The sequence below is a fragment of the Spermophilus citellus genome, assembly GCF_964194105.1.
Source record: "Spermophilus citellus genome assembly, chromosome: 2".
Taxonomy (NCBI): Eukaryota; Metazoa; Chordata; class Mammalia; order Rodentia; family Sciuridae; genus Spermophilus; species Spermophilus citellus.
This window is the reverse complement of record NC_138183.1, coordinates 256,583,208-256,601,687: the sequence shown is the minus strand read 5'-3', so window position 1 is coordinate 256,601,687 and position 18,480 is coordinate 256,583,208. Positions and strand designations below refer to the sequence as shown.

Below are 18,480 nucleotides of genomic sequence, written 5' to 3'. Positions count from 1 at the left end.
CTAGTTGCAGTAGTTCTCCAGCTGGTAGAGGGAGCAGATGCTGGTGCAGCACTGCTCCACGATGCCGCGCTTCTGCAGGGCCATCTCTAGCGCCAAGGGTTGTGGGAGGCCTGCCCCGGGACCCCCGCCCAGCTCCATTTGTCCTCCTGTCGGGGCAGCAGAGGCAGCAGCGAGGTGAGAAAGACACAGGACCACCCAGTCAGAAGCAGCAGCGTGCCTGCCTGCCCCACCCCTGGGTCACCCCATCCCCACCTGAGCTGGGCCCAGGCAGAAGGACTGTCCCTGGGGACAGGCCTCTGGGGATGGACACAGGGTTCTGGAGTCTACACATTCTGCAGCTGTTCTCTGGTCCCAGGGCAGTGGCACACAGGCCTGCCCCCGGGTTCCAGCCCAGGGCCTGCCCACACATCTTGAGTCCCCACAGCCCAGGGGCCCTGGGGCAGGACTCCTGTATCAACCCAGGGTTGGTGCTTGCAGGCAGGTGGACGGGCACTCCGCACCCTCCAGGCCCCCTGAGACCTCAGCTCCCGGGATATGATCTAGTCAATAAAATTTGTTCCTGAGCTGACATCGTCTTAGAAGGGCCGAGCAAGGGGCTGTGGGTGGACGTTCACCTGAGGAACAGGGGAGATGTGTGGCCCAAAGGCCTTGTTCAGCACTCCTCCACCCCGAGCCTTCCACAACGAGCTGGTTCCCTCTAGGAAGTGACCAGGAGAGCTTCCCTTTTCCTTCCAGCAAGTCCACGGACACCCCCTAGACAGCAGCTTTCTGCCCACCTCTGTCCTACCAGGGCAGGGTCAACAGGAGTGCGACGGGGGCTCACCCTGCTGCTCTTCCACCTCCCGGCGGGACTTGGGTGTGTAGAAGAAGCCGCGCTCCCCGCACACCAGGTAGAGTGCCTCCACCAGGTGAGAGCCACAGAGGTGCTGGTTGACAAAGGCCTGGGCAGGGTCAGGCCCCAGGAGGGCCAGCAGGGCCAGCAGGGGCAGCAGGCGTGTCCACAGGGCCATGGTGGAGAGACGATGACCTGGGGGACAGGCAACGTTAAGGCAGGCCGAGGGACCCCCCCCAGTGCCAGAAGGAAGCCCTCACCCTCCTAGCCACCCTGGAGCCCCAGTTAGGCAGCTCTGGGCCCAGCATGGGGGACACGGACCTGATTACTGACCGCCTCAGAATGCAGCTGCTCCTGCAGGGGTGAGGATGGCTGGCTCCCTTCCTGCTTTATAGCCCCAAGTCCACCTCCCCTGTCCCCTGCCCCTGCCACCTGGCCCATTAGGGTTCAGGGAGGTCAGCAGATGGCCGGGAGGGGGCTGAGGTTGCAACTTCTGGATCATTTCCCTGGTGCTGGGTCTGCAGGAAGAGCTCTTTGATCATCAGCACCTCCGCTCAGGCCCTGGGTTCATTAGTCTTAACGAGGGCGTGATGGTGCAGCTGGGGGCCGAGGCCTCCAGGAGAGCAGAGCCCAGGGGACCAGGCTGAGGGTTTTCCACACTAGTTCAGGAGGGCTGGCGGCCGCCGGGGGCCTGTGCCTTTGCCCTGGACCTCCTGTTTAGTCCCCAGTGGGTGGCCAGGGTCATGGGGATGGGGGAGCCCAGAGTGTCCACTCCATGCTGCCTGCCCACTCCTCACCCCACCCTAGGACTAAGGCCCCCAGCCCCTGAGAACCCAGCAGCATGGCCCTGGGGTGGGGCCCGTTGCCCATCTTCAATGTGAGGGCAACAGAGCCCCCGCCGGCCCAGCCCAGGCCCCTCTCCTCCCTCCCCCTCCTTCGAGAGCCCCCGCCTGTCTTCCCCTTCAGGCCAGGCTACTGCCCCATCGCTCCCTTGGAGCTCAGCTGGGCTGATACCTTGTGGTGCACCCCCATGCAGTGCCCAACCCCAAAGAGACTCAGCCAGACTCTACTGGGTGGTGTACAGACTCTGAGCCCTCTGCCTGCTGTCTGCACACCTCTTTTGCAGCAGGACACACTTTGCCCTCACAGCCTGCACAGCCTGAGGACTTGGGGCATCCCATGTCCTCTCCTGCCCCTGCTGCCCCTGCCTCAGCGCTGATCCCTCTTCCCCAGCCCCACCCTGGTCATGAGCCTCAGCCTCCACCAGGGGGCGCTCTCTGTGGGGGCTCTGTAGTGCTGTGGCATTCCTGACCTAGGCACTGGGGACACTTGGTGCTCAGTGTGCCTGCTGCAGTGGGGAGAGGAGCCGTCAGACAGGGAGGACCAGGGAGGCAGGAGGAACACGAGCCTGGACCAGAACCTCACTGGGCTCACAGTCGGCTGGAGCTCCTAAGGGTTCAGGGTCGTCCCCAGGGTCTCATTGGAGCCTGGAGCTTTCCCAAGGGTCTAAACGGGGTGCATAGCTTTCTCAGTGAAGCTCAGACCCTATCCCAGGGTCTCAAGGGCACCGAGGGCCTTCCTGAGGGTCTCAGAGGAGCTTAAGGCTTTTGGTCTCGGTTCAGTTTGCTGTATACCCCGGAGTCTCCAAAAGAATTACATGCTCCCAGTTTCTGAATAGGGTTCATGGTCTTCCTTGGTGTATTAATGAGGCACAGGTCCATCCCCAGGGTCCAAGTGGTGCTCAGGGACATCATCAGGGTCTCAGTGGGCCTCAGATCTCCTTCAAGGCCATCCCCAAGATCCCAGTGTTTCATTAGTGAGCTATGACCTTAACATAGACCAAACCCACCTGTGTCTTTCTGCAGTGTCAGAATTTATTGAATAACAATAAATTCACAGGCTTCCCCACTTCCACCTGGCAGTTCACTCGTGGGCCACCTGGTAGTCATACGCCAGACAGTCACAGGGTTTTTTATTCCAATATCAATTTCTCATATTGATAATGCTCAAGTCACACGTCAAACTTCACTCAGTGACATATAAGGAGATCACAGAACACGAAGAAACAGCTAAGACGTCCACAGGGTTTCAGGTGCTGAGCCAGGAGCACAAGGAAAAAAGGGATAGGAGCACAGCCACTGCAGGTGACCAGGAGGTAGGTAACTACACAGTCCCGAGTGGTCAAAGCACTGGGTCATCAGCATAGAATGGCGACTCCAGGTGACAGCTGGAAGTGGGCCGAGGGTGGTCATGACGGACAGGAGAAACCCCGCTCCTGTGAAGCCCAAGGACAGGGATTTGGAGGTTTGTTCCTGGGGTGATTCTCTTGGGCAAGGATTGTGACAAGTGACTAGATAGTGGGGTCAGGGTGCCACTGTGTCCAGTCATGATGCTCCTTCTTTTGGGGGTTTAAGGGAAGAGGTTGCTTCATTCAGTGTCTGGTGGGTTTGATAAGTGTGTGGGCCCAGTTTTCCTGATGAGTTGGATATGCCCATCCATCCACCACATGCTTCTGATTAATTTGGTAAGTCCACAGGTGGTCATTTCAATTAGCACACTTAATTTATTTATCAGTTTATGCCTTACAGTTGTGCCAGGCAGATGGTGGTTGTTTAATTGTACAAACAAGGTGTAGAATCATCCACCTCAGCACTTAAACTCAAAGTGGACAAGCTCAAGGCAAATTACTGCATTACAATGTGGAGTGACTGGGGGCAAACAGCCTGAGAGCTGCTGTCCTACATACCATGGAGTCACTCAGGGCAGGCACAGCCTGAGGACTGCTGTTCTACACACCATGGAGTCACTAGGGCAGGCACAGCCTGAGGACTGCTGTTCTACACACCATGGAGTCACTAGGGCAGGCACAGCCTGAGGACTGCTATTCTACACACCATGGAGTCACTCAGGGCAGGCGCAGCCTGAGGACTGCTGTTCTACACACCATGGAGTCACTAGGGCAGGCACAGCCTGAGAGCTGCTGTTCTACACACCATGGAGTCACTAGGGCAGGCGCAGACTGAGGACTGCTGTCCTACACACCATGGAGTCACTCAGGGCAGGCACAGCCTGAGAGATGCTGTTCTACACACCATGGAGTCACTAGGGCAGGCACAGCCTGAGGACTGCTGTTCTGCACACCATGGAGTCACTCAGGGCATGCACAGCCTGAGAGATGCTGTTCTACACACCATGGAGTCACTCAGGGCAGGCACAGCTTGAGGACTGCTGTTCTGGACACCATGGAGTCACTCAGGGCAGGCACAGCCTAAGGACTGCTGTTCTACACACCATGGAGTCACTAGGGCAGGCAGAGCCTGAGGACTTCTGTCCTAACACCATGGAGTCACTCAGGGCAGGTACAGCCTGAGGACTGATGTTCTGCACACCATGGAGTCACTCAGGACAGGTGCATCCTGAGGACTGCTGTTCTACACACCATGGAGTCACTAGGGCAGGCACAGCCTGAGGACTGCTGTTCTGCACACGATGAAGTCACTAGGGCAGGCACAGCCTGAGGACTGCTGTTCTACACACCATGGAGTCACTCAGGGCAGGCACAGCCCGAGGACTGCTGTTCTGCACACCATGGAGTCACTCAGGGCAGGTACAGCCTGAGGACTGATGTTCTGCACACCATGGAGTCATTCAGGACAGGTGCATCCTGAGGACTGCTGTTCTACACACCATGGAGTCACTAGGGTAGGCACAGCCTGAGGACTGCTGTTCTACACACCATGGGGTCACTAGGACAGGCACAGCCTGAGGACTGCTGTTCTACACACCATGGAGTCACTAGGGTAGGCACAGCCTGAGGACTGCTGTTCTGCACACCATGAAGTCACTAGGGCAGGCACAGCCTGAGGACTGCTGTTCTGCACACCATGGAGTCACTAGGGCAGGCACAGCCTGAGGACTGCTGTTCTACACACCATGGAGTCACTCAGGGCAGGCACAGCCTGAGGACTGCTGTTCTGCACACCATGGAGTCACTCAGGGCAGGTACAGCCTGAGGACTGATGTTCTGCACACCATGGAGTCACTCAGGACAGGTGCATCCTGAGGACTGCTGTTCTACACACCATGGAGTCACTAGGGTAGGCACAGCCTGAGGACTGCTGTCCTACACACCATGGAGTCACTCAGGACAGGCACAGCCTGAGGACTGCTGTTCTACACACCATGGAGTCATTCAGGACAGGCACAACCTGAGGACTGCTGTTCTACACACCATGGAGTCACTAGGGCAGGCGCAGCCTGAGGACTGCTGTTCTACACACCATGTTGTCACTAGGGCAGGCGCAGACTGAGGACTGCTGTTCTACACACCATGGAGTCACTCAGGGCAGGCACAGCCTGAGGACTGCTGTTCTACACACCATGGAGTCACTAGGGCAGGCACAGCCTAAGGACTGCTGTTCTACACACCATGGAGTCACTCAGGGCAGGCACAGCCTGAGAGATGCTGTTCTACACACCATGGAGTCACTCAGGGCAGGCACAGCCTGAGAGCTGCTGTCCTACACACCATGGAGTCACTAGGGCAGGCACAGCCTGAGGACTGCTGTCCTACACACCATGGAGTCACTCAGGGCAGGCACAGCCTGAGGACTGCTGTCCTACACACCATGGAGTCACTCAGGGCAGGCACAGCCTGAGGACTGCTGTTCTGCACACCATGGAGTCACTCAGGGCAGGCACAGCCTGAGGACTGCTGTCCTACACACCATGGAGTCACTCAGGGCAGGCACAGCCTGAGAGATGCTGTCCTACACACCATGGAGTCACTCAGGGCAGGCACAGCCTGAGGACTGCTGTTGCGCACACCATGGAGTCACTAGGGCAGGCACAGCCTGAGGACTGCTATTCCACACACCATGGAGTCACTAGGGTAGGCACAGCCTGAGGACTGCTGTTCTACACACCATGGAGTCACTCAGGGCAGGCACAGCTTGAGGACTGCTGTTCTGCACACCATGGAGTCACTAGGGCAGGCACAGCCTGAGGACTGCTGTTCTACACACCATGGAGTCACTCAGGGCAGGCACAGCCTGAGGACTGCTGTTCTACACACCATGGAGTCACTAGGGCAGGCACAGCCTGAGGACTGATGTTCTGCACACCATGGAGTCACTCAGGACAGGTGCATCCTGAGGACTGCTGTTCTACACACCATGGAGTCACTCAGGGCAGGTGCAGCCTGAGGACTGCTGTTCTACGCACCATGGAGTCACTCAGAGCAGGTGCAGCCTGAGGACTGCTGTTCTACGCACCATGGAGTCACTAGGGCAGGCACAGCCTGAGGACTGCTGTCCTACACACCATGGAGTCACTCAGGGCAGGTGCAGCCTGAGGACTGCTGTTCTACACACAATGGAGTCACTACGGCAGGCACAGCCTGAGAGATGCTGTTCTACACACCATGGAGTCACTAGGGCAGGCACAGCCTGAGGACTGCTGTTCTGCACACCATGGAGTCACTCAGGGCATGCACAGCCTGAGAGATGCTGTTCTACACACCATGGAGTCACTCAGGGCAGGCACAGCCTGAGAGCTGCTGTCCTACACACCATGGAGTCACTAGGGCAGGCACAGCCTGAGGACTGCTGTCCTACACACCATGGAGTCACTCAGGGCAGGCACAGCCTGAGGACTGCTGTTCCGCACACCATGGAGTCACTAGGGCAGGCACAGCCTGAGGACTGCTATTCCACACACCATGGAGTCACTAGGGTAGGCACAGCCTGAGGACTGCTGTTCTACACACCATGGAGTCACTCAGGGCAGGCACAGCCTGAGGACTGCTGTTCCGCACACCATGGAGTCACTAGGGCAGGCACAGCCTGAGGACTGCTATTCCACACACCATGGAGTCACTAGGGTAGGCACAGCCTGAGGACTGCTGTTCTACACACCATGGAGTCACTCAGGGCAGGCACAGCTTGAGGACTGCTGTTCTGCACACCATGGAGTCACTAGGGCAGGCACAGCCTGAGGACTGCTGTTCTACACACCATGGAGTCACTCAGGGCAGGCACAGCCTGAGGACTGCTGTTCTACACACCATGGAGTCACTAGGGCAGGCACAGCCTGAGGACTGATGTTCTGCACACCATGGAGTCACTCAGGACAGGTGCATCCTGAGGACTGCTGTTCTACACACCATGGAGTCACTCAGGGCAGGTGCAGCCTGAGGACTGCTGTTCTACGCACCATGGAGTCACTCAGAGCAGGTGCAGCCTGAGGACTGCTGTTCTACGCACCATGGAGTCACTAGGGCAGGCACAGCCTGAGGACTGCTGTCCTACACACCATGGAGTCACTCAGGGCAGGCACAGCCTGAGAGCTGCTGTCCTACACACCATGGAGTCACTCAGGGCAGGTGCAGCCTGAGGACTGCTGTTCTACACACAATGGAGTCACTACGGCAGGCACAGCCTGAGAGATGCTGTTCTACACACCATGGAGTCACTAGGGCAGGCACAGCCTGAGGACTGCTGTTCTGCACACCATGGAGTCACTCAGGGCATGCACAGCCTGAGAGATGCTGTTCTACACACCATGGAGTCACTCAGGGCAGGCACAGCCTGAGAGCTGCTGTCCTACACACCATGGAGTCACTAGGGCAGGCACAGCCTGAGGACTGCTGTCCTACACACCATGGAGTCACTCAGGGCAGGCACAGCCTGAGGACTGCTGTTCCGCACACCATGGAGTCACTAGGGCAGGCACAGCCTGAGGACTGCTATTCCACACACCATGGAGTCACTAGGGTAGGCACAGCCTGAGGACTGCTGTTCTACACACCATGGAGTCACTCAGGGCAGGCACAGCCTGAGGACTGCTATTCCACACACCATGGAGTCACTAGGGTAGGCACAGCCTGAGGACTGCTATTCTACACACCATGGAGTCACTCAGGGCAGGCGCAGCCTGAGGACTGCTGTCCTACACACCATGGAGTCACTCAGGGCAGGCACAGCCTGAGGACTGCTGTTCTGCACACCATGGAGCCACTCAGGGCAGGCACAGCCTGAGGACTGCTGTTCTACATACCATGGAGTCACTCAGGGCAGGCACAGCCTGAGGACTGCTGTTCTGCACACCATGGAGTCACTCAGGGCAGGTGCAGCCTGAGGACTGCTGTTCTGCACACCATGGAGTCACTCAGGGCAGGCACAGCCTGAGGACTGCTGTTCTGCACACCATGGAGTCACTCAGGGCAGGTGCAGCCTGAGGACTGCTGTTCTGCACACCATGGAGTCACTCAGGACAGGTGCATCCTGAGGACTGCTGTTCTGCACACCATGGAGCCACTCAGGGCAGGCGCAGACGGAACACTGATATTCTGCACACCGTGGAGTGACTCAGGAAATGTGCAGACTGCTCTTCACACAGTAGAACCCAGAACCTTTCCCAGGCCTCACTGGGGCTCAGGGCTTTCCTAGGGTCTCAATGGGGTTTACATCCTACTCCAGGGTCCCAGTGGTTCTCTTGCCCTTCCCATGGGGTTTTAGTTGATTTTAAGACCCTCCTGAGGCACTCACTGTGACTCCTGGCCATCCCAAGGGCCTCAGTGAAACTCACATTCTTCCCAAGTGCTTTAGAGTAGCACAAAACTAATGCAATTTTCTCATTGGTGCCTGCAGCATTTCCCAGAGTCTCAGTGAGGATCTCAGCCATTTACAAATTCTCGGTGTTGCTCAGGGTCTTCTCCAGATTTTCAGTGAGATTCATCTCTTCCTCTGGGTCCAATAGGGCTCAAAGCCTGCCCCAGGGACTGGGTGGGGCTTACAGAAATTCCCAAGGTCTCCCTAGGCCTAAGAGCCTTCACCAGGGTCTCATGGAGTCCACAGCATGCCCCCAAACTTCAGTAGGGCTCATGTCCTTCTTCCAGGACTTGTGGGGACACAGGACCTCTCAGTGGCTCACACAGCCCAGCCTAAGATCTAGTGAAGCTTAGGGACCTCCCCAGTTTCTCAGTGTTGCTCAGGTGTCAGTCAGACTAAGACATTCCCCAGAATCTCAGTGTGGCTGAGGTTCTTCCCAAGGGTCTCAGAGGGACTCAGTGTCTTCCCCGGGGTGCTCAGGACTTCCCCCAGCATCCCAGGAGGGCTCAGTGCTATTCCCCAAGTCTCAGTGGGGTTCAGAAACTTTCCCAAGGACCCAGAGGGTTCAAAGCCTATGCCAGGGTCTTGGTGAATTCAGGGGCCTTGTCCAAGTTCTGAGTTGCTCAGTGCCATTCCCAGAGTCACAGTGAGGATCAGGGTCTTCTTCAGGATGGGAAGGGCTCAGGTTCACCCCTGTCAGGTGCTGCTCAGGGCCTTACCCAGTATCTCAGGTGACCTAAAAGCCTTTTGCAGGGTCTTCCTGGGGTTCTGGGGATTCACAAAGTTCTCACAGAAGTTTAGGGTCTGCCCTCGGGTGTCTCTGAGCTTAGGATGTTCCCCAGAGTGTCACTGGGGCTCAGGGCCTTCTGCAAATTTTTGATGAGGCTCTGGGATGTTCACAGGATCTTGGTGGGGTTGAAATCCTTGCCCAGTGTTTCTGTGGGGCTACAGGCCCTCACTGGACTATCAGTAGTGTTCAGGGCCTTCACTGGGGTCTAAATGGGGTCCAGGGCCTTTCCCTGTTTCTCACTGGGTCTCCGGGATTTCTCAGGTCATCACGGCAGCTCATGGCCTTTCCAAGGGGTTCAGTGGGGCTCAGGGCTTTACCCAGGATCACAGTAGTCCTAGAACATTCTCCAAGATTCCAGTCAGGCTCAGGGCCTGCCATAAGTCCTCCTGGAGGCTCAAGGCTTCCTCTCGGGTCTCACTGGGGATCAGAACCTTGCCAAGAGTTTCACTGGACTCAGGGCCTTCCCAAGATTTTCAGTAAGGCTTGGTTTCCCACAGGATCTTGGTGGGACACATATTTCTTACCCAGTGTTTCTTGAGACTAAAGGCCTTCACTAGATCCTCAGTGGGGTTCAAGGTCTTCACTGGGGTGTACCTTGGGTTCAGGGCCTTTCCCAGTATTTCACTGGGTCTTAGTACTCTTGCAGGTCATCAGTAGTTGACACAGATTTTTCAAGTTCTGTAGGCCCCAGGCTCACAGTAGGGCTCATGGCCTTCCCCAGGCCCACAGTGGGGCTAATGATCTTCTCCAGGGTCACAGAGGGCCTCATGGCCTTCTCCAGGGTCACAGTCAGCCTTATGGTTTTCCCTAGGGTCAGAGCGAGGCTCATGATGTTCCCCAGGCCCACAGTGGGGCTAATGATCTTCTCCAGGGTCATAGTGGGGCTCCTGGACTTCTCCAGGGTCATAGTCAGCCTTATGGTTTTCCCTAGGGTCAGAGCGAGGCTCATGATGTTCCCCAGGCCCACAGTGGGCTTCATGACCTTCTTCAGGGTCACAGCGGGCCTCATGGCCTTCTGCAGGGTTACCATGGGGCTCAGAGTTTTCCCCAGTGTATCAGAGGGGGCTCAGAGTCTGCTGCAGCATCACACTGCTGCTCAGATCCTTGTCCAGGTTTTCAGTGGGGGATGAGTAACTGCCTGAACATTTTAGTGGGGCGTAGGGCCCTCCAAGGGTCTTAGGGGATCCTAGAGCCTTGCTTGGAGTCTCAGTGGTGCCCAGGCTTTCCCCTGCGTATCAGAAAGTTCTGTAGCTTTTCTCAAGGTTTCAGTGGAGCTCACGATATTTCCATGTTTCAGTGGGGCTCAGGGAGTCGAGAAGTTCTTAGTGGGCCTCATATTCTTAAGAAGTGTCTCTGGACTCAGAGAATTCCCCAGAATCTCATTGGAACTCAGGGCCTTCCCCGTGATCTTAATGGATCTTAATACCTCTCTCAGAGTCTCAGTGGGTCTCAGGATCTTCAATAGGGTCTCAGTGGGACTCAGAATCTTCCTCAGGGTCTCATGGGCGCTTGGGGCCTTTCCCAGGGTCTCCATGTTACTCCAGTGTCTTGGTGGAGCTCAGAAACTTCCCCCAAGGATCTACTGGGTCTGTAGTCTTCGCCAGGGTCTCATTGATTCCCACAGCATTGCAGGGTCTTTGTGAGACCTGGCCTGGTCCCAGTGTCAAGGTGGGGCTCAGGGCCTTCCTCAGTGTTTTGGTGAGACCTGGAGCCTTTCCCATTGTCTCACTGGGTCTCAGGGATTTCCCAGGTCATCACTGGGGCTTATGGCCTTTCCCAGGGTATCAGTGGGGCTCAAGGCTGTCCTCATAATTTCAGTGGAAATCAGAACTGACCACAGAATCTTAGAGCGGCTGAGATCCTTTCCAAGGGTTTCTGTGGGGCAAAGGCCTTCACTAGAGTCTCGGTTGGGTTCAGGGCCTTCACTGAGGTCTAAATGGGTTCAGGGTCTTTACCAGTGCATCAGTGTGTCTCAGGGCTTTTTCAGGTGAGCCCTGGGGCTCTTGGCCATTCAGGGGGTCAATGGCCCACAGGGTCACAGCAGTTCCCACGGTCTTCTCTAGAACCTTATAAACTAATGGTCTTCCCCAGGTACTAGGTGGGGTTGAAGAAGTTCTCCATTGTCTCACTGGGGCTCGTAGCTTTTCCAAGTGTTTCAGTGGGGCACAGGCTCTTCCCCAGGGCCACAGTGGGCTTCTCTAGAAGCCTATAAATTAATTCATAGCATCCCCCAGGTACTTGGTGGGGCTCAGGAAATTCTCCATGGTCTTATTGGGGCTCATGGCCTTTCTTAGGGTCTGAGTGGGGCCCAGTCCCTTATCCAGTGTCTCAGTAAACTTCAGGGCCTTCCGCAGGGTTTCAGTGGTGCCCAGGGCTTTCTCCAAGATCTCTCACCATCTCAGGACTTTCCCCAGGGTGTCAGAGCTCAGGATATTCCCCGGAGTATCGCTATGGCTCAGGACTTTATGCAGAATTGAGTGAGGCTTGGAGCTGACCACAGGATTTCAGTGGGGTCAAGATTGTCTTCTTGTGTTTCTGTGAGACCTTCACTAGAAGGTCAGTGGTGTTCCTGGACTTCACCGTGTTCTCAGTGGACATCAGGGCCTTTCCCAGTGCCTCACTGGATCTGAGGGCTTTCCCATGGCATCTCTGAGTGTTTCAGGGGGTTCGTGACCTTCCCCAGGGTGACAGTAGTGCTCATGGCCTTCTCTAGCGTCTTAGTGGACTCTTAGCCTTCTTAGGAGCACTCAGTGGGCTCAGGGTCATTCTGTCTCAGTGGAGTTCAGGGCATTCCTTAGGTCTGCTATGGGGGCTCAGGGCCTTTCCCAGGGTCTCAGTGGGACTCACAGACATCCTCAGAATCTCAAATTTTCTCAGTAAATATTCGAGCCTTTCAATGTGGTTCAGGGCTTCACAGAATCTCAGAGAAGCCCAGAAGCTTTGTCCCAAGCCCATGGATTCAAGACCTTTGCCAGCAAGACCTTGAATGCAGGACCCTGTTCAGTTTCTCAGTGGGGCCCAGCACTATTCCCAGGGTCACAGTTGAGCTCAGGGTCTTCCCTACAGTCTTAATGAGGCTCTAGGCCTCCCTCAGGGTATCGGTGGGGTCTAGGGCCTTCCCAGAAATTCACTGAAGGCTCTAGGTCTCCTAAAGGGGTTCTTTTCTTTTTTCCTAGAGTCTCAGTGAGGCCCAGAGCCTTACCTGGGGTTTCAGCAGACTCTGAGCCTTCCCTAGCATTTCAGGTGGGCTCAGGCCCTTCCTAGGTTCTCAGTGGAATCTCAAGAACTTGCCTAAAGTCTCACTGATGCTCAGAGATTTCTCCATTATTTCAGCAAGTTTTAAACATTTCCCATGATCTCAGCGGAGCTCATGATCTTTCCCGTAGTTGCAGTGGGACTCAGGATGCCTAGAAGTTCTCAGTTGGCTTTATACTCTTAACCAGTGTCTCTGTGGAACTCAGACCTTCCTCAAGGTCTCAGCGGGTCTCACAACCTTGTCCAGCTTGTCAGTGGGGTTAATGACCTTCTTCAGGAACTTAATAGGGCTTAGGTCCTTCCCCAGTGTCATATTGTATCTCAAGGCCATTCCTAGGGTCTCTGTATTATTCTCAGTGTCAGTGGGTTCATAAAATTCCCAAAGCAACTACTGGATTCCAAAGCTTGGCAGAGTCTAAGTAAATCCCACCCCCTGCCCAGAGCCTTATTGGAACTCAGGGCCATCCTCCTGTGTTACGGTGATGCTCAGAACCTTTTTCCTCATTCCCTTGCACAGTGTCTAAGTTGAGCTCAGGATCTTGCCCAGTGTCTTACTGGAGCTCTGAGCCTTGCCCCAGCTCTCATCGGGGATCAGAACATTCTCTAGAGTGTCAATAAGTACTAGATTTTCCCCAAATTATTACTGGGATTTGGGGTATGAGAAATTTTAATGAGGCTCACTATTGTCCATAGGATGTTCATGGGGCTGAAATTATTTTCCAATGTTTCTGTGCTAAAGTCTTCACTAGCGTGTCAGTTGTGTTTGGCCTTCACTGGGGTCTAAATGGATTTCAGGGAATTTCTCAGTTTCTCATTGGGTTTCAGGGCTTTTCTATGTCATTAATGGGGCTCATGGCTATTATTAGGATTAAGACCTTCCCCAGAATTTTAATAGATATCAGAGCTGTCCAAAAAATCATTGAGAGTCTCAGAATCTTCCCAGTTATTTGGTGCAGCTAAAGGCCTTCACTATTGTCTTGGTGGGGTTCAGGGCCTTCATTGGGACCTAAATTGGTTTCAGGGCTTTTCACAGCATCTCATTGATCTCAGAGATTTTCCAGGATATCACTGGGGTCATGGAGTTTCCTGGGTTTCAGTGAGGTTCAGGGTTATCTCCAGTGTCACAGCAGTGCTCAGGGCCTTTTCCAGGGTCTTCCACAAGGTCTCATAGGGGTTCATGATATTCCTAGGTTCTCACTGTAGATCAAGACCTTCCTCTAAGTATCGCTGGGACTCAGGACCTTCCCCACATTTTCAGTGGGGCTTGGTTTGCCTACAAGATCTTAGTTGGGCACAGATCCTTCCCCAGTGTTTCTGGGAATCCAAAGGCCTTCACTAGCATCCCAGTATTTGGGGACTTCACTGAGGTGTACCTTGGGTTCAGGGCCTTTCCCAGCATCCCTGGGTCTCAGGACTCTTGCAGGTCATCAATAATGGTTCTTGTGAATTTTCCAAGTCTTTCAGTGGGGCTCATGGTCTTCCCCAGGCTCACAGTGGGCTTCATGGCCTTCCCCAGGCTCACAGTGGGCCTCATGGCCTTCCCCAGGCTCACAGTGGGCCTCATGGCCTTCCCCAGGCTCACAGTGGGCCTCATGGCCTTCCCCAGGCTCACAGTGGGCTTCATGGACTTCCCCAGGCTCACAGTGGGCCTCATGGCCTTCCCCAGGCTCACAGTGGGCCTCATGGCCTTCCCCAGGCTCACAGTGGGCCTCATGGCCTTCCCCAGGCTCACAGTGGGCCTCATGGCCTTCCCCAGGCTCACAGTGGGCTTCATGGACTTCCCCAGGCTCACAGTGGGCCTCATGGCCTTCCCCAGGCTCACAGTGGGCCTCATGGCCTTCCCCAGGCTCACAGTGGGCCTCATGGCCTTCCCCAGGCTCACAGTGGGCCTCATGGCCTTCCCCAGGCTCACAGTGGGCCTCATGGCCTTCCCCAGGCTCACAGTGGGCCTCATGGCCTTCCCCAGGCTCACAGTGGGCCTCATGGCCTTCCCCAGGCTCACAGTGGGCCTCATGGCCTTCCCCAGGTTATTGGTAAGGGTTCAGTGTCTCTCACAGTATACCACAGTTTCTCAGAGTTTTCCTCAGGTTCTCATTGGGGCTCAGTTACTTCTCCAAAATTTCAGTGCGGCTCAGGGCCCTCCATGGGTTGAGGTAGGTCCTAGAGCTTGCCCAGGTTTTCAGTGGTGCTCGTTTTTCTCCCTGTATCTCTGGAATTTTTATAGTTTCCCCATGGTCTCAGTGGAGCTCATGATATTCCCCATAGTTTCATGAGGCTGAAGGTGTCCAGAAGTTCTTAGTGGGGCTCATATTTTCAAGAAGTATCTCTGTGGGATGCAAGACTTCCCCAAAATCTCACTGGGACTCAGGGCCTTATCCAGGATCTCAGACTCATTGTGTCAGAGCTTTTCCTGGGCAGCAGTGGGTCTTATGGTCTTTTATTCTCTCCCTTCCTTCCTCCCTCCCTCCCTCCCTTCCTTTTTGGTACTGGGGATTGAACCCAGGGGCACTTAACTACTGAAACACACCCTAAGCCTTTTTTTTTTTTTGGTATTTTATTTAGAGTCAGGGCCTCACTGAGGTTGGCTTTGATCTTGTGATTCTCCTATCTCAGCCACAGGAATTACAGGTCTGTACCACCATGCTCTGGCCCTCTGATCCTTCCAAGTGTTTTAAAGTGTTTATGATCTTCCCCATGGTGACAGTGGTGCTCAGGGCCTGCTCTAGAACTGCAGTAGACTGAGAGCCTTCCCCAGGCAGTCAGGGGTTTTCATGGTCATTCTGTGTCTCAGGGGTTTCAGGACATTCCACAGATACTCAGTGGGCCACAGAGCCTTGCCCAGGGTGTCATGGCCATCCTCAGGGTCTGATATTTGCATGAAATTTCCCAGTGTTTCAATGTGGCTCAGTGCTATCACAGAATCTCAGGGAGGTCAGAATCTCAGCCCCCAACCTGCATCTTTAAGGGACCTCACTGGTGTTTCAGTGAGTCCCAGAACCTTGCCCAGGTTCTTGGTGTAGCCTAGAACAATTTCCAGTTCACAGTTGGTCCCAGGGCCTTCCCTAGGGTATCAGTGTTGCTCAGGGCCTTCCCCGGGGTCTCAGTGATGCTTAGGGACCTCCCAGAGCCTTTGTGAGTCTCAGGGCTTTCCCATCTATCATGGAGCTCAGGGCCATCTGCAGGTTATAAGCAACAGTCGGTCTCTGTGTTGCTCATTACTTGCTCAGGTTCTCAGTGGGACTCAGGGCCTGGCCTAGTGTCTCAGCGGACCTACTGGCCTCCCCAGCATTTCAGTAGTGGGGCCCACCTAGATGTTTGGTGGGTCACAGGGTCTTGCTCAGAGTCTCACTGCTGCTCAGGGCTTTCCCACTGCCCCAGCCATTTCCATGATCTTGTCAGAGCTCATGAACTTTCCTTTATTTCCAGTGATGTTCAGGGCGTCCAGAAATTGTCAGTGGGGCTATATTCCTAACCTCTGTCTCTGTGGGGCTCAGGGACTCCTTGAAGTACACACAGGGCCCCACTGTCATTGAATACAGGGCTTCCCCCAAGAGCATCACTGGGGCTAGGCACCATTTGCAGAATTTCTGTGAGGCTCAGGATGGTCCACAGGATGTTAGTGGGGCTTAAATTCTTTTGCAGTGTTTTTATGAGGCTGAAAGTCTCCATCAGAGCGTCTGTTGTGTTCATGGCCTTCACTGGGTTCTCAATGGGTTTCAGGACTTTCCCATTGTCCCATTGAGTCTCAGGGATTTTCTAGCCCATCAGTGGGGCTCTTGGCCTTTCCAAGGTTTGCAGTGGGGCTCTGTGCCTTCCTAAAGTATGAATTGGCTCAAGGCCTTCTCCAGAATTTCAGCAGGGATTAGGGCTTTCTACAAAATCTTAGCAGGGGTTCGAATCTTCCCCAGTGTCTTTGTATGGCTAATGGCCTTCACTAGAATCTCAATGGGATTCAGGGATTTAACTGGGGTCTAAATGGGGTTCAGAGACTTTCACAGCATGTTATTTTGTCTCAGAGATTTTCAAGACCATCAATAAGACTCATCTATTTTATGAGTGTTTCAGGGGGACTCAGGGTCTTTTCCAGTGTCACAGTGGTGCTCAGGGCTTTCCCCAGGGTCTCAGTTGGGCCCGAGGTGTTTCCTAAGGTTTCACTGGGGCTCAAGTCTCTCTTTCAGGTCTCACTGGGAATCAGGACCTTTGGCTAGGTATCACTGGGGCTCAGGGCCCTCCAAGGTTTTCAGTGGGGTTCGGAGTGCCCATAGGATTTTAGTGGGGCATAGATTTCTTCCTCAGTATTTCTGTGAGGCTAAAGGCCTTCACTAGAGTCTTAGGGGGTTTCAGGCCTTTCACTGGGGTCTGAATTTGGTTTAGGGCCTTTCCCAGTTCCTCAGTGTGTCTCAGAGCTTCTCCAGATCCTCAGTGGGTCCCTTTGTGGGTGTCTCATCACCATCAGGCTCAGGGTCCTCTCTATGTCATAGTAGACTCATAGCTGTGGTCAGACCCTCATTGAGGCTCATGATTATTCTCGGTGTCTCAAGCGGTTTCAGAACATTCTATATGGACTCGAGGGTCTCCATTGGACTCATGCCCTTCCCCCACATATCAGTTTTCTCAGGAAATTATGCATTGTTTCAATAGGGCTCAGTGCTAGTCTCAGAGCTGCTGGGAACTCAGAGACTTTTCCCCAAACCCAATGGCGGTTGGTGGCTCCAAACCTTGCCCAGCGTTGGTGGGTCTCAGTGGAGCCTAGTACCGTTCCCAGGTCACAGTGGTGCTCAGGCCTTCCACAGAGACTTGCTGGGGCTCAGGGAGTTCTCCAAAGTCTCACAGGGGCTCAGGGCTTTCCCCAGGGTGTCTTTAAGTGCAGGAATTTCTCCAGAGTGACCCTGTGGTTCAGGGCCTTAGGCGGAATATCAGAGAGGCTCCACGATGTTTTCAGCATCATGGTTGGGCTGAGATTCTTCCCCACAATTTCTGTGTGGCTCCAGTCCTTACCTGGATTCTCAGTGGTGTTCAGGGCCCTCACTGGTGTCTAAATGGGGATTGAGGCCTTTCCCAGAGTCTCACTGTGTCTCAGAGCTTTTCCAGAACACCAATACCTCTCACGGTGTCTACAAGTGTTTCGAAGGACTCATGACCTTCCCCAGGGTGACCATGGTGCTCAGAGCCTTCTCTAGAATTGCAGTAGACTCAGTCTTCCACAGGACCTCAGTGAGGCTCATGGTAATTCTCAGTGTCTTACTGGGGTTCAGAACATCCCCTAGGTCCTCAAAGTGTCTCAGTCATTGGCCCAGGGTCTCAGTGAGACTTGCAGCCACCTACAGAGTCTTGGATGGTCTCAGGATATTTTTCAGTGTTTCAACGTGGCTCAGTGCTCTTCCCAGAATCTCAGGCTCGGTACGGGGTTCAGGTCCTTTTTCCGTGTCTCAGTGAATCCCAGGGCCTTGGCCAGGTGTGCTTTGGAGACAAGCACCATTTTCAGGTCAGAGTGGGGGCTCAAGGCCTTCCCCAGTAGATGACTGGGTGTCAGGGCCTTCCTCAGGGAATCCATGGTGGCTCTCTGTCTCCCCCAGGGTCTCAGTGTGGCTCATTTCCTGGCCCAACCTCTCAGCTGGTCTTCTGGCCTTGTCTAATGTCCCATTGGGTCTAAGGGCCTTGCCCAGAGTCTCACTGGTGCTCAGGACCAGGGAGCCTGGAAGTAGCTCAGGAAGTTCTATGGCCTTTCCCGTGGTCTCCGTGAAGCTCAGTATATTTTCCATCGTTTCAGTGAGGCTCATATTCTGAAATAGTGTCTACGGGATTCAGGGCCTTCCCCAGTGTCTCAGTGGAATCCAGAATGTTCCCCAAGGAACCACTGGGTTCAGGACATTGCCAGGGTCTCAGAGAATCCCATGGTCTCAGTGGGACTCAAGCAATCCCCACGGTCTCAGATTTTCTCAGGGAATTTTACAGTTTTTCAATGATGCTCAGTGATAGGACCAGAATCTCAG

General features: G+C 54.6%; 1 protein-coding gene across 1 annotated transcript; it reads right to left on the bottom strand.

Moving 5' to 3' along the window:
- Positions 1 to 1,016, bottom strand: INS (insulin; the record flags this gene model as incomplete). The annotated part of the gene is made up of 2 exons (XM_081261011.1): positions 824 to 1,016; positions 1 to 146 (listed from the first exon to the last, which is right to left on the bottom strand). The coding sequence occupies exons 1-2, from the start codon at positions 1,008 to 1,010 to the stop codon at positions 1 to 3; spliced, it is 333 nt and encodes a 110-aa protein (XP_081117137.1). The 5' UTR covers positions 1,011 to 1,016.
- Positions 1,017 to 18,480: the final 17,464 nt, after the last annotated feature.